At 54.7% G+C, this 22,522-nt stretch overlaps 1 protein-coding gene across 3 annotated transcripts; it reads right to left on the bottom strand.

Annotated features, from left to right (window-relative positions):
- Positions 1-2,511: 2,511 nt before the first annotated feature.
- On the bottom strand, positions 2,512-22,443 carry MVK (mevalonate kinase). Of its 3 annotated transcripts, none has more exons than XM_004281389.4 (11): positions 22,288-22,442; positions 21,273-21,364; positions 20,272-20,419; positions 17,470-17,614; positions 15,518-15,673; positions 12,291-12,394; positions 11,654-11,699; positions 7,666-7,756; positions 7,174-7,290; positions 3,839-3,992; positions 2,512-2,807 (listed from the first exon to the last, which is right to left on the bottom strand). In XM_004281389.4, the coding sequence occupies exons 2-11, from the start codon at positions 21,348-21,350 to the stop codon at positions 2,656-2,658; spliced, it is 1,191 nt and encodes a 396-aa protein (XP_004281437.1). In that variant the 5' UTR covers positions 21,351-21,364; positions 22,288-22,442; the 3' UTR covers positions 2,512-2,655. The 3 variants fall into 3 exon arrangements, 2 of the variants coding, with proteins under 2 accessions (XP_004281437.1, XP_033264534.1); XR_004477826.2 differs by lacking the exon at positions 2,512-2,807 and adding an exon at positions 4,745-5,715 and having other exon boundaries at positions 3,853-3,992; positions 22,288-22,443; XM_033408643.2 differs by lacking the exon at positions 22,288-22,442 and having other exon boundaries at positions 21,160-21,298.
- Between the last annotated feature and the right edge of the window lie 79 nt (positions 22,444-22,522).

Here is a 22,522-nt window from a genome sequence, read left to right as displayed (position 1 = left end):
TTCTGGGCTCTGAGAGACACCATCTCTCAGCTCAGGACCGTTAAAATGAGCGTTTACTGAGCGCTTACACTGTGCCAGGCACCGTGCCAAGGGTGTTACGTGCATTTTCTCATTCAATCTTCATGAAACTCTATAAGGTGGGCATTACTATTACTTCTATCTTCCCGATGAGGAGCCCATGGCCCCGAGAGTGGACTGGCTTGCCCGAGGTCACGTGGCTAGTGGCTGGCAGAGCCGACTGGGGGCCCAGGCGAGCTCTCAGTGCCGTGAAGGCTGCAGAAATGACCTTAGGTGTCATCTAGTTCAGTGTCCTCAGCCTGGCCGCACATTCGAGTCACCTAGGAGCTTGGACAAACTACCCATGATTGAGTCCCGCCGTGATCTGTTAAATCAGAACAGCTGGGGGTGGGGTGAGGCATTCAGGGGTGGTTTCCAGGCGCAGCTGGGAGTGAGAACCACCATGCTAGGCAACGAGAAGGGCGAGGCTACAAATGCAAATCGTGTACAAATGTTATATCAAAGACAGGTGGCCAGGAGTGGGGCCCACTAGGCCCATATGGTGGCCGGTGACAGTGGCTGAGGTGAGAGCCTGCAGGTCAAGGCATGCCAGGTGGCTGCTTCAGCGGGGCAAGAGTAACGGGTTGGCTTCTGCTCCAGGAGTGACACCTGGTCCCCAGGGAGCGAGGAAGAGGGAGCGTCTCAAGGAGCAGGTAGGTTCTGGGGCCTCAGCCTCTGGACACCCTCCTCTCAGGCCCGCCTCCTGCAGTGTAGAAATGCTGCCAACTAGCCTCATCCCTGAGAAAGCATCTTGCAACCCTGAGTGCTCATTTGAACCATATGGGGAACTTTCAAAAAACACCCAGGCCCAAGCCCCACTCTGACCACGTACATCAGAGTCCGGAGGAAATCAGGAGCCCGAGCGTGGAAAACAGCAAGAATCACAACAAACCTGTGTCCAGGCAGAAAGCACATAGGGGCTGAGGGCAGGGGCTGGAGTCAGACCATTTGAGTTGGAATCCTGCCTTGGATGCTGATTCGCTGTGTGGCCTTGGATGAGTTACTCAACTTCTCTGAGCTTCAGTTTCCCGATCTGTAAAATGGGACTGAGATTGGCAATTATTCTCCAAGATTGGGGTAGATGAAAAGCGATGACTGAGGGACAGTGCTTAGAACGGTGCCCCACACATGGTAAGCCCTCAGTATTATCATTTTATGCATTATTTGTTTTGAAGGGCAGAGGCAGGCAACCCCCCATCAGTGATGCTAGGGTCATTTTCACATGTTAAGCTGGGGCAGATGTTCTTCCTATCGCCCTCAGATTCCTGGCAGTGACCCCAGGCGGAACCTGGAGAGAGAACCCTGGTGTGGGGGGCAGAGAGACTCTGCTCTAAGGCTGGCTCCTACTCGCCCTCCCCGTGAAGATGCTGGGAAAGAAGCCAGCTGCCCCCTAGTGGTCAAGGGCAGAAGCACAGAGCCATTTTAACCAAATTCCGCACTCCCTGCCCCAGCCCCCCCAAACTTCTCGGCCGGCCTCTTGCAGACCCAGGGCTTCCAGAGCTTCTGGTGGCAACGTGCTAGCTACCAGAGCTTTTGTATGGATTCTGCCATTTCACAGAGCCTTGACTTGCAATATAAAATTCAAACAGGGCCAGCAGGTGCCAGGCACTGGCTACCAGTGCTCGTCTCTTTCCCACCCCCAGTCAATCCAGTCAATTTTAGAAAGAAAGGAATATTCCATGACCTACAGCAGGTTTGTTTCCATTTCTTAAAAAAGTCTGCGGATTAGTGGGTACTCACGATTTGAGAAGGAAGGAAGCTTAAAATTCCCCTTTTTGGAAAAGTGGGCTGGAGCTCTGCTGAGGGGCTGAGAGCTTGATGTCCGGGCATCCGTCCCTGTCTGGCCAGGGCCATCTGGGCAAACCCCGCCCCATCCCCCGAGACACACAACCAAGTGACCCAAAGCCTTTCTTTCCACTGAGAAAGTGGCTGGAGAAGGGACAGGACAGGAGAGGAAGGTGTGGGCAGCTGGAGACTACCAGGCCCTCCCTCTTCTTTCCCGACACGAGTGAAGCACTGTTTACTCAAGATCTTTTTATTCCCCCTTTGCCATCTTTTCTGCAAACCCCTTGGGTTCAGACTGGAAGAAACTGCACATCAACCCTGCCTTTGGCCAACCCTCGGGCTGCAGGGTAGAAGGCAAAGACCACCACCCGGACACCGCCTGAGGGAACCCACAGTCTAGCTGGAGAGAACAGCCTGGGAAGGCTTCCTGGGGGAGGTGAGCAGAGGTGGAAGGAGGGAGAAGGCCCGCTGCTCTGGGAACCAAACCCCTGCATCTCGGATCCAAGCAGCTCTGCCAGGGAATTTGTGGGTCTGTGGGCGCTTCAGGGAGGACAGGAAAGAGGCCCTTGAGTCTCAGAGGACTCCACATGGCCCCACTGCCCGCCGGCTCCAGAGAACGTTGTAGAACACATGGCTGCTGGGCCGCCTGACTCACTCTGGGGACTGGGGGGCATGGCCAGTGGGAGGGGTGTCACAGAGGGGCTGGGGGCCTCCCGGTCAGCGTCAGGAGCTGGGTGCCCACTGGCCGGCACAGAGGACAACTCCAGTGCCCAGGAAAATCGGGAAGGGGCTTCGTGGCGGGGTGGTTTCATCTCAGAGGCCATCCAGGGCTTGCCGGACAGGGGCGTCCAGGGAGGCGGCCGTGTGGACGGAGACACCAGGGGCACCGATGCTGGTTTCCCAGCAGTCAAACCCACAGCTGGTCAGCGCCTGCTTCATGGCCTCCACCTCCAGCCGCTCCAGATCTGTGGGGAGGAAGGGCAGCAGGTCACCCCTGACAACCGTCCACTCCCTTGGAGAATGTTTGTCTCCGCTCACGGCACAGGCCCAGGGGCCGGTCTTCCTGTTGGTATGCCGAGCCTGGCACCCTCCCCGGGAGGGTTGTGGATCCCGAGTCACACGGACCTGGCCTTGGCTCAGTCGTGGGGCCTCAGACAAATGACTTCCCCTCTCTGAGACTCAGTCTCCTCATCTGGGAAAGGGGATAATAATGAGACCTACCCCTCAAGGGTCACAGTGAGGCTGGCATGGGCTACTGCAGGTGGAGAGCCTGGCACAGCGCCTGGTACACCACACACACTCAAGAATGTTCTCTCGCCATCGTCATCGCCGCCTGAACTAGGTCCCCATAGTCAAGGTCTCCTGAAGTTAGGACACGGTGACTCCCTGAGGCCTGGGAGTCCCACTGAGGCGGAGGGGGCCTCTGTGGGCCACTGAGGGCTCATAGCAGAGCAAAGGGGAAAAGCAGGACAAGAAAAGGAAGGAGGAGGAGGCCAAGAAGGGGAGATGGAGAGAAAGGAAACCAAAAGGAGCAGTGACTCCCACCCCAGCACAGGGACTGCTATAGGCCCGTTCCTCATCCTCGGCCCTGCTCTTTCCCCAGAGACTAAGAGGAAAGAGACCCCTTTCTTTTGTAGCAAGGTCAGTCCGCATCGTGGCCCCATCAAGAGGTGACAGCAGGGGATGCAAGGCTGGTAGGGTTGGTGGTGACAATGTCCTGGTTACTTCTCAAGCTCGTGGGAGGCTTGGCAGGTAAGGAGGTGGTGGGAACAAGCCCGGCACCAGCCTCTCTAAATGCATTTTTCCTCCTTGAATCTAGGCAACAATCTTACATAAACTAGACTGTTAGCATCCTTATTTTACCAATGTGGCAACAGAGGCCCAGAGAGGTTAATTCACTTGACCAAGGCCATATAGCAGAGCTGAGACTGTTCAGAGGCCTCTTCTTTCTCCCAAGGGAACTGCCCAGGTGGAACCCTGCCCATCCCCTGGGTACCTGGCCTGAGAAGTGTGATGCCACAGCCCCCGCCGCCCGCGCCAGTGAGCTTGCTGTGCAGTCCGTGGGCCATGGTCACCTGGCACAGCCGGTCCAGCGAGGCATGGCCCACACCAAGGGCATTCAGATGGTGCTGGTTCATGTCGATGAGCTCCTGAGGGAGAGAGGTCTCTGTTCCTGCTTGGCCTGCCTGAGGTCGAGGTCCTGTGCCCGCCCTGTCCACGTGACAGCTGCTGGTTTGGGAACGCAAATGGCTCTGACTACCCAGCACACTGTCCCTCTCCACTGATAAAAGAACCTCTCCTTCCTGCAGGACGTCCCACGGGGCTGGGATGGAGCTGGTGGTGAGCACATGTCCCAGGCCTGGCCACAGAAGGCTCCGGCCATGGGGACTGATCAGGCTTGTGACCCCAGCTGGGCCAATGAGATCCCTCCCAGGGTTTACTCTGCCTCTTTCCTTGGAAGCTGCCAAAACTGGTTGACTTCAGAGGTAGGCCGCCAGAGTTATCTTCCCTGCACATGGTCAGAGATTACAGAGAAGATGGAGATTTCACACTAGATCTTTGGCCCCTGGATCCAGCTATGCCTGAAGCTGTCCCCTCTGGTCGTGTCAGTTATAAGCCAACAAATTCCTTTTCTGCTGAAGTCGAGATGGATTTCTGTCATTTGCAGGAAAAGAAGTCTCAAGTAATATGCCATCCTACAGCTCCCTCAGCTACCGATTTTCAGAATAAGAACAGGTTTGTAGTTCTAACAAGGTCACAAGTGGGGGAAATTGCTAAATGTTTGTTCAGGTTTCTTTGATTATGCATAATAAAATTCCTGCCCTCCTGCAGATCAAACAAGATGCAGGCTGATGAAATAACACAGCTAACAACCCTCACTGCCCAGGCGTCCCCTATTTACATTTCATTTACTCCATCGCGTCTGGCAAATCCCTTCAACATGCTGCTGGCACCCTGCTAGATGCTGAGGCTCTGAGGATGAGCTTCGGTCTGCAGGGAAGTTACAAATGTGGGATCTGGAGGCAGAGGGGCCTGGGTTTGGGTCCCAGCTCTGCCACTTCTTGGTCGTGTGTCTTGGGAAGAGGTCTTTCACTCTGAGCCTCAGTTTCCCCCCTTGTAAAGGAGGGATTGTAAGAGTATCTGCCTCATTGCTGTGAGGATGGAACGAGGTATCTTTCACATGATGTGTGGAATGGGGTAAGTGTTTGGCAAACGTCAGCTGCTGTTAGTACTTTTATGGTTGCATTACTATCATCCCCATTTTTCAAAGGGGAAAACTGAGGCTCAGAGGAGAAAGTGATTTGCCTAAGGTCACTGAGCTAGTAAGGTACTGAGCTGGCACGGGAAGCCGGGTCTGCCTGATGCGAAGCGTGCATCTACCCCGCCTCTGAGAGCACCCTTGGCATCCCTCCCGCCACCCACTTCTTGCCGTGTGCGGCTTGACAGCATGCAGCTCTGCCCCGGGGTCCTGGGAGCGCCTGTGTGCCATAAGGGTTGCCAATCACAGGGCTGTCTGCCGAGGCCCACCTGGTTCTCCTGCCTGGAGCCGTCGGGCAGGGTCAGGTCTGCCTCCCCCCCGCAGCCCGCCTCACACACCCCAGTACTTTTGACAAACGAGCAGACAGGCGTGATGGCCCAGTGGCAGCCTCGGGTGCCTTTCACCGGCCCCGAGGGCTGGATGGGAGGGAAAACTTCTGGGGCCCTCTCTCTGCGCCTGAGCACCAGGTGTCACGTTGCCAAGGCAGGTTCCAGACACCTGTCACATTCTGATCCAAAATCTGTCAAGGATCAGATGACAGGCTGTGACACAGGAGAACAGCTCGCTGGCTTGAGCGCAGAGCTGTCCGGGAGGCGAACTGCACATTTCAGCGGCTGCCGAAGCCAAAAATATACACGATGTATAATCGACGTGCTGTTCTGAGGCATTCTCCAGGGGCTCAACAGGGTGTATTTTAGGCAGCACTCCATCATTATTAATTTCCTACTCGGGAGGACTGTGTTCCCTTCCTTTCTACGTGAAAGGAATTGAGAATGAGCAGGCAAAGGCTGGGGGAACGAGGGCAAAAGCCCAGAAATGAATTAGATGGAGTCCCTACACCGGGCCTGTAGTAGATACTCATTAAGAATTTGTTGGGAATTCCCTGGCGGTCCAGCAGTTAGGACTCGAGGCTTTCACTGTCGTGGCCCAGGTTCAATCCCTGGTCAGGGAACTAAGATCCTGCAAGCTGTGCAACGAGGCCAAAAAAAAAATTGTTGACTAAAGGAATAAACAAGTAAGTCAGTGACTCCCTAGCTCAGGGCCACTCACTAGTTGGAAAACCTCAGAGAAAGTCATTCTCTTTAGGTCTTGGTTTTTATATCTGTAAAAGGGTGGCAACTTATCCACTTCACAGGTAGGCTGTTGTAGGACTAAGTGAGGAATCATTTGTAAAGAGACCTGGGAGAGTAGCAGTTCCCACTCATTACAGGGGCTGCAGACTTAAATGCCTACAGTGGGACAGGGAGGCACCAGGCAAAGAGTATAGTGGCTGTGGGTAATACTTAGGGAGTGGTGGGGACTACGGAGAAATGGAGACCCCAGGGCCACTCTCAAGGGGGTCCCCTGGGCACCTCCAGCTGACCACTGCCACACAGCTATGTCAGCTGGGGCTGCCGGATCTTCTGATTCTTGCAGGGAAGCCAGATGGCTTTTTAATGCAGTCCATTCACTGGGCCAGATGGACCGGGTCTCGGAATGAGCCTGGGCCCTCTGGCTGAGCTGGTGGCTCGTCGGGCATTGTGCTCGTGTGTTACCCACAGGGCCTCACTGCACTCTTAAGACACTCCAGTGAGGCCACGATTCAGACTTGGGCCTGAGGAAATCCAAAGCGTGAAGTCTCAACCTCTACACTAGAATTAGGCACAGGGTGGTGGCTGGAGTATTGACAGTGAGAGAATTTTAGACCATATCTGAGCCACAGCATGCAGGTGAGAAGCAGTTACTGCATGAATAGATGCACTTAGCAAACATGATGGGAAAGAAGCGGCCAGGGGAGAAATTGCTCCTGGACCTATGGAGGACTGTGTCCTTACATGCATGATCCCAAACCTGGCCCGTCGTACTTAGCACATGCCAGGCACCGCCCTCAGTGCTGTCTGTGTGTTCACTTGACTATTCCGAGTCACCTGGGAAGAGGCTTCAAAAGAAGGCACGCTTGCTCACGGGTGCACACACGGGTGCCCAGGCCCGGACTCTGTTTTAGCTCCCAGGGATTCTGAGCACAGATGGGGAGCCCCTGCCTGGGACAGCGCCATGGGTGAGGGACCCCGATCCTGCAGGCGGGCTCTTACCTCCAGCACGAGGTAGTGCTCTGGGGCCGGGGCCGCCGCCATCTCCCCCAGCAACCGCTCGCACTCCAGGGAAATGGCGTCTATGGAGGTCAGGAGGGGGGCCACGATCTCTGGGAACTGCAGGGAAAGGGACAGAGGGCCCATGAGGCCTGGGGGCTGGCAGACACTGGACAGCTGCTCCAGCACCAGGGCAAGGGGAGGAGGTGTCCCCAGGGCCCACACCCACCATCTAAGGAGACCCCCTCTCCTTCTGGCCTGGTCCCCGCCTTGTCCAGCCACGCTTGACCCAAGCGGGGGTTCTCACTGCAAAGCCAGCATGTCTAACAATCCCTGTTCTGCCTCCCGGCAGGGGTTTGGACAGACGGCACCTTCCCAGGTCCCCTCCACCCCACCCCCCTCCGCTAACCCACGAGGCAGAGGGAGGGCTTGGACACCCAAACGTGAGTGCCGTGGCCCTGCCGGGAACCCGCCCAGGAGTGGAGCCAGCGGCACCTTCAGCAGCCTGCTCCTGACGCCGGCCACCAGGGCCTTGGTGCTGCGAGGGACTTTGGTGTTGGTCAGCAGGATCTTCAAAGCTGGCGGCCTGTGGGGTGAAGAGGGTCCACAGTGAGCCCAGGACAGGGCAGCTGGGTCAGGGCTGGGGGCCTGCCTGTACTCTGCCCCACCCTGACCCAGTGCAGGAAGCAGAGGCCCGGGGAGGCGACGTCAATGGCAGGCTGGAGACAGGTCCAGGGAGCATGCGTTCCTGACGCCCACCCTGCGGTGCCCACCACCGCCTACAGCTGCCTCCCTGCTTTGGCCTTTCAGCGGATGGACATTTTCCTTTGGCTTGTGACTCACTCATTCATTCATTCAACCTCGAGCGAACATGCACATGGAGGGCCTAGCATGCACGGAGTTAGAAGTTCAAAGGGTACAAGAAGGGGCTGAGGTTCTATCCTGTGGGCCACCCCAGGGAACTGGAGAGGAGGGTGCTGGAGATTCAAAAAGAAAAAGCCACAGGACCAGGGATGGGTCATGGAGGGGGCATGGGGAAGAAGGATGCTCCAGTGGGCACAGGAACGCGAGGGGAGGGCAGCCTTATGGGAGAGTCAGGGTCCCAGCGCTCTGAGCCAGTTCTTGCCCCGCCTCGACGGTGCCCAGACCGGTGGCCCTGGTATGATACTAGGTGTGGTTAGAGGAAGTCAGTCACCCCCAGATGGGAGAACGGAGGGCCTGGGGTGGCCACGGTCAGCCGGCTCTCCAGCACGACCCCGTCGTCCTCATCTGCCCTCTGGGCTTTCTAATCCCTCCTAAAGCCACAACCCCAATTGTCCTTGTGGTTGGCTGTCTTTGGGGACTTAAGCCACTCTTTCTTGTCAATCCAACCTGCCTTTCAGAGCACTGCTCCAAGGCCAGGGACAGAGCGTGGAGAATTTGGATGAGCTCTAGCCAGAGATAGCTGGAGACGGACAGGCCCCTGATACGTTTATTCGCTTTTCTTTTCACAGATCAAGATTGTAAAATCCAACAGGGCTGGAAAAGGCTGTCAGAAACCTGCTTGATCTCACCGCCCATAAGCCCATGAAATTAATATCGATTCTCAGCCTTGGAGACTGGCTTTTTTTTAACTTTACAAATGATGAACATTCTATTTGGCTTTTCTCTTCCCTTTAAAGACAAGCCATTCCTCAAAAGGGCAGCATTCTGGGAGGTCGCATCTTGATCCTCTCCGCAAACAATGCTTTTATTTTATTTTTTTATTGAGAAGCACCAGGGGTGGTCTGGGGTGCAAGGGCTCCTCTTTAAGCCATTGGCGGGATTAATGTGGAGTCTGGCCTCCTGGCTTCTCAGAGAATCTGCCATCTGCTCGCCGCAGCGCCCTGTAACCAGCAGCAAAGGTCAGCCGCTCTGTCACCATCCATCGGGATGGGAGAACTTTGGGTATCACATCTTCATCTTTCTCAGAAAAAGTCCTCTGCAAACGGGCCTGATGCTAGCCCTGCGGGCCCCACAAAACTCAGGGTACTATGACATCCAGTGACCACCACCTGGGGCTATGCCCTGTAAGTGATCTGGGCCTGGCTATGTCCTCAGCCTCATCTCATCTCTGCCCTCCCTTGGAGCTCACTCCACTCAGCCACGCTGGCCTCCTGGCTGCTGCTAAGCACGCCAGGAACACTCCTGCCTCAGGGCCTTTGCACGTGCGTCTCCTCCTCCAGGGACCTGCCCCGGCCTCGGCAGCTCTGCTCAAATGCCGTCTGGTTAGAGGCTTCCCTTGATCAGCCTGTCCAACTCCCCCCTTCACTTTCCAGCCCTCACTCTGCTTTATGTGTCCTAAGGCCGTGGGGATGGCCTGCCGTGCCCTTACAGAGACATCTGTCTGTGGGCTGTCCTCCCACAAAGTGGGAGTTCCATGAAGGCGGGACTTTGGGTTCCCTGCTGAGGCCCCAGCACCCAGTAGTTTTTCAGAGATATTTGTAGACTGGATGAATGAATTTGGTCAGGAAGGAGTGAATAAGCACTTGATAAATACCGTTTCTGATTTCATGCCCAGGATCCCTATTACGTAAATGAGAAGACAGAGGCCTCAGGAGAAGTGACTCACCTAAGGGCCCCCAGCAGGCAAATGGCAGAGCTGGGCTCAAACTTGAGCCTGTGGACCCCAGAGAATCTGCCACCACCCCGCCACCACCACCAGTCACTGTGCACACCTTGGGGCCTCTCCCCACGCCTCCGCATGCCTGGGAAACCCTCCAGCGCTCAGCTCTTAATTCCCCCCATAGGCCATGCATGTGCCTGGCTACATCTGCATTGATCTTCTGTCCCCAGGGCCCAGTTCAGGGCTTAGGATACAACAGGCTCACAGGGAACAGAGTGAATGACCTGCCCCTGCCCTGAGAAGGACTCCCCAGGTCTGCAGCCTGCCTATGACTGTCATCCCCAGCGGCTTCAGAACGCCGCGGACACCTGTGTGCCGAGGATCACAGCCATGACTGCCTCCTCCAAAAGCCCGTGGGCTGAGGGCAGGCACGGGCCCACAGACCTCTGCATCCCGCCTTCGCTCCTGCTCTCACTGCACGTGGATTCGGTCCACCTGGCAGGGCCAGCCGCCACCTGGGCACAAGGCCCCCCTGCCATCGCTTCCACAAGTAGCCGGAGGAAGCTGTTCCGAGCTCCTAAATGGTTCCGCTCCCTCCTTTGTGTGGAGCAGTGGCTGTCACCCAGGGGCTCTTGCCCTCCAGGGGACAGGTGGCAATGTCTGGAGCTATCTTTGGTTGTCACACTGGGAGACAGGGAGGTGCTACGGGTATCCGGTGGGCAGAGCCCAGGGATGCTACTAAACATCCCACGCTGCACAGGACTGCCCCCACTGCAAGGAATTCTCCAGCCCCAAATGTCCTCAGTGCTGAGGCTAAAGAAACGCTGATGTGGGGCCTCAGAAAGGCAGGCTTGGCTCCCAGAAGCTGACAGAGCAGGGGTGGGAAGATGCCAGAGGTGCAGGCAGAAGGAGTCCGCACCATGGCCTGCCAGGTCACTGAGCCTCGAATGGAGTGGCCCAGCTGGCAGAGGCAGAGGGCCAGGACCTGCTGTCCAGCTGCCAAGAAGACCACCCTGGCTGCAGAAGGTGACAGGGAGCCCTGGGACCCTCAGAGTGTGGAAAGGTGCCCTGAGGCGGCAGAGCATCCTGGGACAACCACTGCCCCCCCACAACTTGATGGAGGGCTCAGGGAAGAGCCAGGAGGCATCTGCTCCTGCTGTCCATGAGCTTCACTCCTGCCACTGACGTTTCCACACTGAGTGCAAACAGAACAGAGGGTGTTGGAATTTAATACGCATGACTGTAATTTCAAGGCTTCCGGCGGGAAGGCGGAAGGAAATATAAAACAAGCTGAAAGTTGCTAAATGTCCCTCCCACTCGGACTCCCATGCCGTCACTATAGCAACTCCCACGTTGTCTTCTGGTGGCTTGTGTGTGTATGTCTGTCCCTAACCGCCCAGAACTATGTCCGAGATTCATCTTTATATCCCTAGGCCCTAATGCAGTGTCATCTGGAACACAGGAAGGTATCACTTCTTGTTTACTGAACAAATGGACGGATGAACAGGTAACTGAATGAAGGTCTGGGGAAACAGCCACTTCCTGGAAGTGGAATGGCGCAGCCTCGCATGACCTCCCCCTCTGATCTCTCGGCAATTTAAGAGGTAAAGTGGGGAATTCTCTGGCAGTCCGGTGGTTAGGACTCTGCACTCTCGCTGCTGTGGGCCACGGTTCAATCCTCCCTGGTCAGGGAACTAAGATCCCACAAGCCACGCAGCGCAGCCAAAAAAAAAAAGAGCTAAAGTGGAGAGGAAAGAGCAGGCTTCCTCGCGGCCCACGCCCTGTGGGACCACACAGGGGAGGGGATGCCCAGGGGCACATGCCCCTCACTCCTTCCCAAAGAAATGGGGCTCCCCCCTTCCCTGCCAGACGCGGAAGCTGCGGCTCCCCCAGAATTACCTATTTAAGGATGAAATCTTCCCTTGCTGGTATCGGAGCACTCCTCCTAAAGAGAAGAAAGAGTGGGTCAGAGTCGTAGGAAAAGCTCCGTACCTGTGCCTCTTGGGAAAGGGGCTGGGTTTGGGGTAGGGGTAGAGTGTCACCGTAACTAGACTCAACCCCATAACTAGGCACCTCAGCTTCAGGCAGCAAAGGCCCAGGAGGGCGCGAAGGCGCTCTGCACCCAGGACTTGGGGTCCCTCCCTTACATCCAGGCATCCAGCTTCCCTCCGATGGGCTGCACGGCGATGGGGTGGAGGTGGGACTACAGCAGGCGTTCTCACCGGAGGGGAGCCCAGCTGGTGTGGTCTGCAGACCCCACAGCAATGGTTCCACAGCTTCACCATCTGGACCCCTGGGGCTGGGGGTCCCACTGAAACCGTAGCTTCCCAGGCCCCGGCCCACCTCCCAAGATTTGGATCCAGGACATGTGAGGCCCTGAGAGGTCCCCCGTTCCCCTCCCACCAGGAAAATGCCATCTTCCTCAGAATCCACTGATGCTGCTCACCCCAAACCCACAGAGCCTGGGCAGCTACGCTTGTCATAAGAATTTCTAAAGGACTAAAAATAAAGAACACAGGCCCGAGGCAGCACCTACCCCAGGTGCTGACGGCGTTGTCCACTCCGGAGGGGTTCCCATGAATCACCCTCTCCCCCTGGAAGGCCCACTTGTTAATCAGTTCCAAGCTCTCCCCAGTCCACCTGAAGGAGACACAGAGATTTGTCTTTACTGTCCATGGTGGTGAAGAGGGGGCTGGGGGTCACCGAGGGAAGCAGAGGGCAGGGGTCACAGGCTGGGCTTGCTGGAGACCAAAAGGCAAAGGGGCTTGGGCCCCCGAACTCAGAAAGAAGAGAAAAATAAACAATTCTGAACCTCTCCGGCTAAAGAGCACGCCCTAAAGCATGCCTTTTCGCCTGGTACAGCGAAAAGAGCCAAGGCTTTGAGTTCACGGGATCCTGCTTTTTGCCTCTTACGAGCTGAGTGACCCTGGGCCCCTTGCGTGCCCTCTCTGAGCCTCACTCTTCTCTGTAGGATGGTAACTCCTCCCTCCTCACAGGCTCAGCGCAGGGGTGTGGACCCCTCAGAGAGGGGTCATCTCTGGATCCCTCCCCAGCCCGTGGCCACAGTGCCTCCCCAGAAGGGATGCGGACTCAATGACGGTTTAAGTGAACAGACCCAAAACATGTGAGTATCGAACGAGGGCGAGTGCTCAGCCCCACTGCCCCACCTTCTCTCTCAGCTCTTGTTTCCTTTCTGTCGAGTCCCTGCCCCGTGAAATGGCAGAAGCCACTGGGGCTTGTGCAGCTGAGGTGGGTATCAAGCAGGGAGCTGGGGTGAACCCCATCCCGCCACTGACTCACTGGGCGTCCCTGAGCAACTGCGTCACCTCCGACCCTCAGTGTTCTCATCTGGGAAATAGGGATAAAGATGTCTACCTCACAGAGGATTTTGTGGGATGGAAAAACACACAGGTGCTTTGTAAAATGCCCAGGGGAGAGTATGTGCTCTGGAAAAAGAGGCCACCTGGGATCACAGCACCTGGAGTCACTCCAAGCCTGGTCCACCCACTCCTTTGCTGTGGAGCCTTGGGCAAGTCAATCACCCCCTCTGAGTCTCTTTCCTCATCTGTCAGATGAGGATTTTAGGGACCTGAGACTCACACGGTGGTTGTGAGGCTATGACTCATAGTGAGTTAACACTGCTCAAAGCTACTGATTACCCAGGGCCAAGCACTGCGCTAAAGGCTTTCTCTAATGGACCATCTGTAATCCTCACAATCACAATAACTCAAAAGGGAAGGTACAATTACCATCCCCTTTCTTACAGCAGAGGACACCGAGATTCAGATCACAGTACCACTCACTGCCTGAGCTCGTTAACTACCGACCTTTTTGGTGCTGACAAGACTCACTCACTTGTCCAATATTTATTGAGCATCTACTATGTACCTGTGACTAAGACCACACAGACGTGGTCCTTAACTGCTTGCAGCTTGGAGTCTAATACAGAGCAGATGTCAGGAAGCCACCAGAACTTAACTACAGCCTCTGGGAAGTGCGATGCCGGCTGGACGGGGCACACCCTGTTCTGAATGGAGGGGCTGAGGGACAAGGTGGGTCAGTGAGGCAAGACACAGCGGGAGAGCAGTCCAGCCCGAGGCTGTGCAGCCCGTGTTACTCCTGGAACTGGACAAGAACTGGCCCTTTCCAGGACCGAAAAGTGAGCGAGCAAGCCAGCAAGGTGAGGAAGGGGTAGCTGAACATAGCCCAGGGCCTGGCCCACTCTGCAAACTCGAGCCTTCCTTCCAACTGGGAAATGCTGGGGGGCAGGGCGGGTGGGTCTGCTCTCTTCACAGCTTCTGAGAAGGAATGATGGGTCTTCAGGGGAGGTGGGAGAACTGGGTGGAAGGAAGCAGCACGAGAAAGACCACACCCACATGCACATTGGACACTGGCTCACCCACAGGCGTGTACATGCACGCACGCACACAAAACCACCCATATCCTTTGAAAGGCAGAGCCAGTTGGCCGGCCTGTGGGCAGGTGTCTATTCGGGACACCCAGGGCAACACGGCCTTCACTGCTCTGGGCTAGAAGCAGTGATCAGCACACAGTAATGAGCGGCTGTCTTGAAGCCTCCTTCCTGAGTCACCATCTTATCTCGGGATCAGCACATGTCAAGACTGGCAGCTCCCCCCACCCAAGGGATCATAGGTGCTGCCCCTCACTTTCCGATGAGGAAATGGAGCCCCAGAGAGAAGCCAGTTAACCGGCAAACCTGAGATTCCTGAAAACCATTCCGGAGAATAGCTGCCTCACATCCCCCGCAGGTGCAATCATTACGGGCTCATTACCTGCCGAATGCTTCCCACAGCCACCTCCGCGGGCCCCTCCCCCCCCCAGCCCCGCCCCAGCCTCTCTCCAGCACACGCCCTTCAGAGCAGCCCTGGGGAATTTGGACCGGGAATCACATCAACAGTCCCACACACCTGCTGTGGCCACGGGGACCAAAGCGACCTCCGGGCTTAGCCAGCAGAGCCCCCGACAGCACAGCTGGGCCCACATGGCTGGTACATAAGGCCCCCCAGCGGGAGGGCTCCCTGGAGCCATGAGGGCCCAGGGCAGGTGTCACCAAGAAGCTGCCAGGCTGGACGCTGGGGCCTCATCCCCAACTCCCAGGGCAAACTGCATTATCTGCGCTAGGGCCGGTTTCTCAAGTTTCCCCAAGTAACAGAAACAGTCCACCGGCAGCCCTGTCTGGACAAGCCTCAGTGACTTACAATAAGCCGCGGAGGAGACGCTGCGACCTTGTGGGTCGAGGACCCGCGGGAGGGGAGACGCCCTGACCTGACAGACACTCCTATGTTTATTTCTCAGCACGTTACACTGCTTTTCATAACCATTTGGTACCAGCTGGCAACACCCGCCGGGTATCCGTATCGACATTTACAGCCTCACTGAGTGAGGTTCCCAGGGTGGGGTGGGGGGGCAGCAGGCTGGCCAAGGTCCCTCAGCGAGTCGATGGCAGGGGCGGCCCGATGGCTCCTCTGATCCATTGCCCTCTACATCTGGGCTCAGGCTCTTTCTACCAAATCACGGGCACCTGAACCCAAAGGAGGCAAGGAGGGGTGGCGGGTTGGGGGCAAAGAGCTCAGGCTCTGGATTCAGACCGCTGGGTCCAGATCTAGCTCTGCCATCACTAGCTGTGTGGCAGCCCTGTCCCCCAGCGTCCTCAGCTGAAACGTGGCCAAGGGACACCTCTCTCCTCTTGGTGCAGGGTGCGGAGCCCAGGAAGGACAAGGAGCGAGGCAAGGGCCTGATTACCTGCTGGTGGCCTCGCCATCCTTCAGTGGGTTTGGGATCTCCTTGCACGCAGTCAGGAGGGCAGCCGCCAAACACACGGAGTAGGCGGCACTGGAGCCGAGGCCGGCCCCGGTGGGCAGCTCTGACCACACGATAACGTCCAGGCTGGGCAGGGCTCTGAAACACAGCAGGCAGCAGAGCGTGACTCTCCTGAAGGGCCGTGAGGGGCCAGCGCTGAACCGGCGGCCCAGACCCAGAACTGGACACGGGCAGGGCCTGACTCTTAATTGTCTGGCCCAGTTTTCTGACCTCGGGGAGATCTCCCAACCCCAAAGGCACCCCTGTTGGATGGCAGGAACTCATGGTGAATCAGACAACTTGAAAATAGGGAGAGGGTCGTTTAAGTTACTATGTTGTTGTCCAACCGGAGCTCTTCCTAAAAGTGCCTTGCGATCCACCGACCATTCCTGTAAACTCCTTCCTGCTCCCCACACAAGCAAGGCTCTTTCAATGCCCTGCCCTCAGCATAGGCTGGTCCCTCTGCCCAGGACAGCTCTGCACCCCTTTCTCCCTCAGGGGAATTCCTACCCATCCTGCAAGACCGTCCTCAAATGATCCCCCTGGGCGCTGATACTGTGTTCATGGGATGCCTCTCCTGCCGGACAGCGTTTCCCAGCCGCGTGTAACACAGGCCTGCTCTGGATCAGCAGAGTTCCCAATCGCTGCACCTTACCTCTACTTCCCCCCAGCGAGAAACGTCAGATGTCAGGTTCTATCATTTCCATTAAGCACTCTTCCCGTTTTCCAAATATAACATTATAAGACTGAATCTGCCTCTTCAAACTGCACATGCCCACCCCACCCACATCAGATTCTGGAATGTGTCCCCCGCCCTCACCCCAGAAAGGGACACGCCCCTCTCAAGGTGAAAACCCCAGCATTGGACTGCAAGTGTCAAGACGCGATTGAATGCGTCTGCAGCGCAGCGCCCGGGCCCAGTGGCCGCTTAGCCAGCGTCTGCTGCACAAGTGAAGGGCTGCGCCCTGAGGCTTTCCCTTCAGGTTCTGGACCACCGCACTGTGTGCCAGTTACAGTGCTAGGCCCATTTCATGTATAATGTTTCTAATCCTCTGATAGTTTTTCTGAGGAAGGTGATAATGATAATAGCTAACATTTATCAAGCTACGTGCCAGGCTCTGAATCAAACACTTTAAGTAAATGAACTCATTTAACTTCACAGGAACCCTACGAGGTAGGTGCTATTACCACCCCCATCTTACAGATGAGGAAACTGAGGCTCAGGAAGGGTAAGAACCTCACAAAAGCTAGTAAATGGTCGCGCTGGGGTGTGAACCAACGCCGTCTGACCCTCAGCCCATGCCCTCTGTCACCATGTGATACCACCTCAGCAGGAATGTCCCCCTCTAGGAGCCGGCTTTCCCGAGAGAGGAGACAACCCAGATCTTATCATAACACAGGCTTCACTCTGCTAATCACGGAGTTCCCCTGGAGCCTGTGGGATGTGGAACAAGGGTGCCTCTCTGGGCATGGCTTGAAGAAGATACACCGTGGATCTGAGAATGGAATCTGGCTTTGGTTGAATCGAAGAGGCCAGCGGAGGCAGTGTGGGGTTAAAAAGGCAGGCGCCGACACTGAAGGGAACTAAGTTGATTTCCCAGCTCTCACCACTTACTAAGTAGCTGTGTGGCCCTGAATGTCTCTATCTCTCTGGGTCCCAGTTTCTCCCTGTGCAAAATGAGGAGAGTGTCCTTCTCGTGGGGTTGCCATGAATACTGAAAGCAGACCATACATATAGGGTCTAGCACGGCTCCTGGCACGCGGCGAGGACAGCTGCTGTTATTCAGAGCCTGGGAAGGAGCCTGTGCATCGTCCAGCAGCCAAAACTACCGCCACCCTGGCTCAGTTTCCGGGGCAGGCTGCACCCGGACTCCCTGCCCCGACCGCGCACACACCTCTGACTCTGGCAGATGGACAGGTACAAGTAAAGGAAGGACAGCACAGCCAGGTGCTCGTGGTCGGCACAGTCCTCGGGGAAGCCCGCCACCTCCTTCAGCTTCTCCATTTGCTCCGGGGTGAGTGCTGTGACGTCACCTTGCTCTGTCACATGGGCAAACAAGTGCAAGCGGGTGGGTGAGAGGGCCTCGGGGCTTTTATAGACACCAGAATACAAAAGGCCGAGCAATCACGGGAGTCAGCATCTGGATGGACATGGACTCAGGGTCCAGCACCACAGCTGAGGGTGTCAGGGGACTGCAGGCTTGGGAGGCAGGCAGACTTGGGTTTGGGCCCTGATTGTGCCAGTTACTGTGACCTTGAGTAGGTGACTTAATCTATTTGCACCTCAGTTTCCCTCCTTGGTAAACAGAGATAACAGCAGTACATCCTCCCAGGGTTGTTTAAATAAGGTACAGAGTATCCTTAGCACTGCTCCTGGCATATAGTAAGGGCTTAATTGCTAGTAGTTTTCAAATACACACAAGCACACACACACACACGCACACACAATCAAAGGCCTAGGACTGAACTCCACGGTACAAAACCAAAACCAAAGGCAGTATTATTTCCCTCTCCCAAAACATAATTAGTGAGAACAGGACACACACATAAAACCAGGACACATAAATGCCCAAATGTTCACTATGTTTAGGACTATTAGGAGGGAACAAAAAACACTGGAAGAAAAATGTGGCAGACCCTGGCAACCTAGTAGAAAACTTGACACCAAAAAGTTCAGATCCCCTTTGTCTCCTTGGAGAAGTAGCCTAACGAGCCCTTGCGAACGACTACACTCCATATCACAGCCTCCACCCACCTCCCACCCTGTGGGATCATCATAGCAACCCTCCCAGGCATCATGACTCTGCTCACAGGGGCTCAGACAGGTAAGTGACCCTCCCAGGCTCACATAGGGAGTCTCAGACAGGTGGTCTGAGACGTGTGCCACTATACCTGGCTGCTGAATCCGTGCTACTGACATACAAAAGTAGCAGCCAGTTCTCATGGAACGTTTCCAGCCAGGCTGAGTGGCCTGGGGTAGCACGGAGAGCAAGGGCCAGGTTGCTCCAAAGTAGTGACTCTGAATTGAGGCTGTCCCTGCAATCACCCAAATACACACGCCGGGTCACCTACCACCACCACCGATTCTCAACAGGAGAGGGGCAGGGCCAGGAAGCCATCTGTACTGTTAAAACAACAACAACAAAAACCTGCCCCGGGGATCTCAAGGCAGAACTGAGGCTTGCTTGAAATTGTGGGTTTTCAACTCTTCCTTCATCTCCCTGCAGGGTTTGGGAGTGGCTGAGTGACTAGCTGTGGACTGATTCTCATGGGGGACAGGGAACCATCTGGAAAAGGCTCCTAGGGCTTCCCTGGTGGCACAGTGGTTAAGAATCCACCTGCCAACGCAGGGGACACGGGTTCGAGCCCTGGTCTGGGAGGATCCCACATGCCGCGGAGCAACTAAGCCCGTGTACCACAACTACTGAGCCTGCGCTCTAGAGCCCGCGAGCCACAACTACTGAAGTCGGAGTGCCTAGAGCCCGTGCTCCGCAACAAGAGAAGCCACCGCAACAAGAAGCCCACATGCCGCAATCAGGAGCAGCCCCCGCTCACCGCAACTAGAGAAAGCCCGCGCACAGCAACGAAGAACCAACGCAGCCAAATATAATTAGTTAATTAATTTTTTTTAAAAAAAGAAAGGCCCCTGGAGGAGTCTCACTTGCCCCATCCTGGCTGGGAGACACTGTTCCAAAGGATGAGGTGTCAGCCCAGACAGGAGGCACTGAGAGCGTAGAACACACCGCAGCTTTGCTGCAGACTCCGCTGATGAACGAACTGTGTCTGCTCAGGAGTGGACAAAACAGTCCCAACACTAGCAAAAATGAGCACGGAGGCCTTTATTTATTGGCATGGGAAGAGAGCCCCAATATATTGAAGAAGGCAAAAATCCCACACGCTTCTAAGAAGTTTATATGGAAAAAAAAAAAGAAGAAAAAGAAAACAGAAAAAGAAAGAAACAAAAAGAAAAAGAAGGAAAAAAAAAGAGAAAAGAAAAAAAAAGTTTATGTGGCTTGATCCAATTTTGGGTAAAAAACAAGCTCTCTCCCTATCTCAATCAATCAAACTACTAGTCTACAGGAAATTACCCAGAAGGATGAACACCAAAATGCTTAGCGTTGTCCTGGGGGGGTGGACTGGGAGGCAGTGATAATTGGGGACTTTTTTTTCCTGGCAACATCTCAGCATTGACCATATTTTCCAGTAACATAAGTTACTTCTATTTTTAACGATCTTCAATCACACAAAACACCAAAACATTCTCTTTGTTAAAACAACATTGTAGAAGGGAGGTTCCCTTTGTCCACTCCCCGACAGAAGGACCCTCCAAGACATAACTAATCACCATTGTCAGTGGATATATATCTTCCCAGGCCTCTTCTCTGCATTTACATACCCACTGATACTTAATCCATACGTGCTGTTTTGCATCTTGTGTTTTTTCACTCAACAGTAGGCCCTGATGACCTGTCCCAACGGCTCACATAGACCCAGTGCATCACTTTATGCTTTTAAATTTAAAAAATATTAATAAATAAGTGAAGCTATTTTTGTGGGGACAGGAGAGAAAACACTCCCGGAGTGGCTGGCTTTTGGTCCCTTGGGGACAGCCTGGGCTGACAGCCCAGCTGTCCTCCTTCCCCTTCTTTTCGGGGCCCAGGCTCTTCCCGCACCTGGTTCCTGCTCCCTGCACTTACTCAGAAAGCTGGTGTCCAGCATCTGAAGCTTGGCCACATCCCAGACCCGCTGGATGCCAATGTTGGGTAAGTTGAGGCCCACTTTCCCATTGCTGTGGGGCTGAAGCCGGAGGAATGTTCTCAAGTTCAAGGCCACAGCCAGTGCTACCTATAGAATGAAGGGCACAAGCAGTTAGCCTGAGGGTGGTTGGCAACAAGCATGGCTCCTGTCTTAGGAAAAAGGGGCCCTTGTCAATGAGCTGAGAAGAGAGGGCAAATACTAGCACACAGGCTACTCTCACCTATGCCCTTGGCAGACACTGCTAATCAACCTTCGCACCCTCTCCCACGCACCTAGGCACAGCCACTACCAATCAATCAGGAGTTAATACCTACTTATATTTGCCCTCCCCACGTAAAACTTCACACGTTCTCAACACCAAGGAATGGCTTCCCCATAATCACCATGCTTTCAAAGATAAATATAAGTTAAAAATATGAAAAACGACAGCTTGAAGGAGTGGAAAAAGCATGGCTTTGGGTTCAAGCAGACTTAGGTTCACTCCTAGCTCTACCGAGGTGTACGGGACCTTGATCAAGTTACCAATCCCCTCCTAAGTCCCAGCTTCCACGTCTGCAAAATAGGATAATAAAAGTTTAACATCAGAGGGTAGTTGTAAGAGGTAAATGAGACAATGCATGTCTCAGGCTCCTTTGCAGAATCCTACTCGTTTTCCCCAGAGTTTAGTCCTTAAAACTCTTCTCCACCGAAGCTCACTTCCTAAGTGGCCTCATTCCACCCACGGGGCTTTCCATGTCATCTTTTTGCTCTCTTACTGGGTGGGCCAGAGAAGCCCTTCAGAGGGCCTAAGACCTGTCTTTTCTTTGCCCAGCTGGGGAGAAACTGACCTCCTCTCTGATGTACTCCCAAGCTATGCCTCAAGGCTTCCTTTCAGCTTCTTTTAAGGTTAGCATCAGGGAGAAGCAGTTCCTAATCCTCAGAGGCTCAGGGGGCCTTGTACCTTGCCATGGACCACGGCATGCTCTCCATGAAGGATGACTTTCCCTGGAGCAGACACTAGCAGGACTTCTGACAACATGGCTCCTGGGAGTCCTGAAAAGGAAAGCCAGAAAGAGGATGGAAGGTCCCCAGAACTTAGAAAATGCCTAGTTCAAGCTCACCATTATAATAAAAAAGGCGGCTACCATCAGCATTTGCTATGTGCCCAAAAAAGCAGTGCAGGGTAGCAGTCAGCTAGACACATAAAATAGATCTGGGTTCAAATCCAGCTCTTCCACTCCCCAGTGATATCATCTTAGCTAACTCACTCAAATAGCTATGAGCCTCAAAAGTTACACGGGGACAATAACTGTACTTACCTCAATGGGTTTTGAGAAGATTAAATTAAATAATGCAAGGGAAACATTTATGGTCTGGCACACCATAATCACTCAAATACTCATAGTTACTTATTAATGGCTCTGTTCTTGGTTCCAGCTTTTATTATTACTACTATTAAAGATAGAAATTTAAATGAAATCATGAACCGGAAGGAACCTTTTCCTGGACATTTAGGCTGTTTCTAACGTTTCACAATTACAAACAGGGTGCAGAAAACAGCTGTTATACTTTTTTTTTTTTTTGCACACTTAAGTCAGGCTCTCTACAAGACAGAGTCCTAGAAAGCGACTTGTTGGGCGTACGTGTGCGCGTTTTAGATTTTTATAAATAATGCAAAACTACCATCCATTTAAGGGTTTACCTCAATAGCGTGAGACCAGAACCGCACTATGCGCTAAGTATATACTACAGTGATTCCTGTTTCTTAGCGGGGGAAACTCAGGCTCGGAGTGGGGGGGCTATCGCTTGTCCGAAACTCCAAATCCGGTCTGTCAGATTCCAGGTTGCCGGCTCGTCAGGACGGATTCTCAGAGTTGGGGAAACTAAGCCAGAGAAGCCGGGAGCCCGGTCCAGGGTCGTCCTGGGTCTCGGCCTCGGACTTCGCGCCACCCCGTCCCGGGACCCCGACCTCTCACCTGTCGCCACAGGTGTTCTGCTTCCGAGCTCGAGCCGCTCCGGGACTCCATCCCCAAGCTCGCGGGCGGCGGGGGGAAGAGGCCTCTTCCTTCGCTCAGCCAATCAGAGCGCGCGAACCGAGAGCCCCTTTACCAATTGGCTTGAGAGTTGGCCAATAGCTGTTGCTAACTAAGTCTTCACGGGTTTCCCCGCCCAACTCCTTCCGTAAACCAATGAGAAACAAGTCTCTGGGAG

This window comes from Orcinus orca, chromosome 15 (genome assembly GCF_937001465.1).
Source record: "Orcinus orca chromosome 15, mOrcOrc1.1, whole genome shotgun sequence".
In the NCBI taxonomy this organism is placed as follows: domain Eukaryota; kingdom Metazoa; phylum Chordata; class Mammalia; order Artiodactyla; family Delphinidae; genus Orcinus; species Orcinus orca.
Note: the sequence above shows the minus strand (reverse complement) of the source record. Positions and strands in the feature narration are given on the sequence as shown.

Coding starts and splice junctions, on each gene's coding strand:
- MVK (XM_004281389.4), bottom strand. CDS start 21,350: ATGTTGTCAGAAGTCCTGCTAGTGTCTGCTCCAGGGAAAGTCATCCTT. Junction 7,757..11,653: donor AAGATTTCATCCTTAAATAG/GTAATTCTGGGG, acceptor TTCACCCCACAG/GCCGCCAGCTTTGAAGATCC. Junction 7,291..7,665: donor TCAGGAGCAGGCTGCTGAAG/GTGCCGCTGGCT, acceptor CTTTCCCTGCAG/TTCCCAGAGATCGTGGCCCC.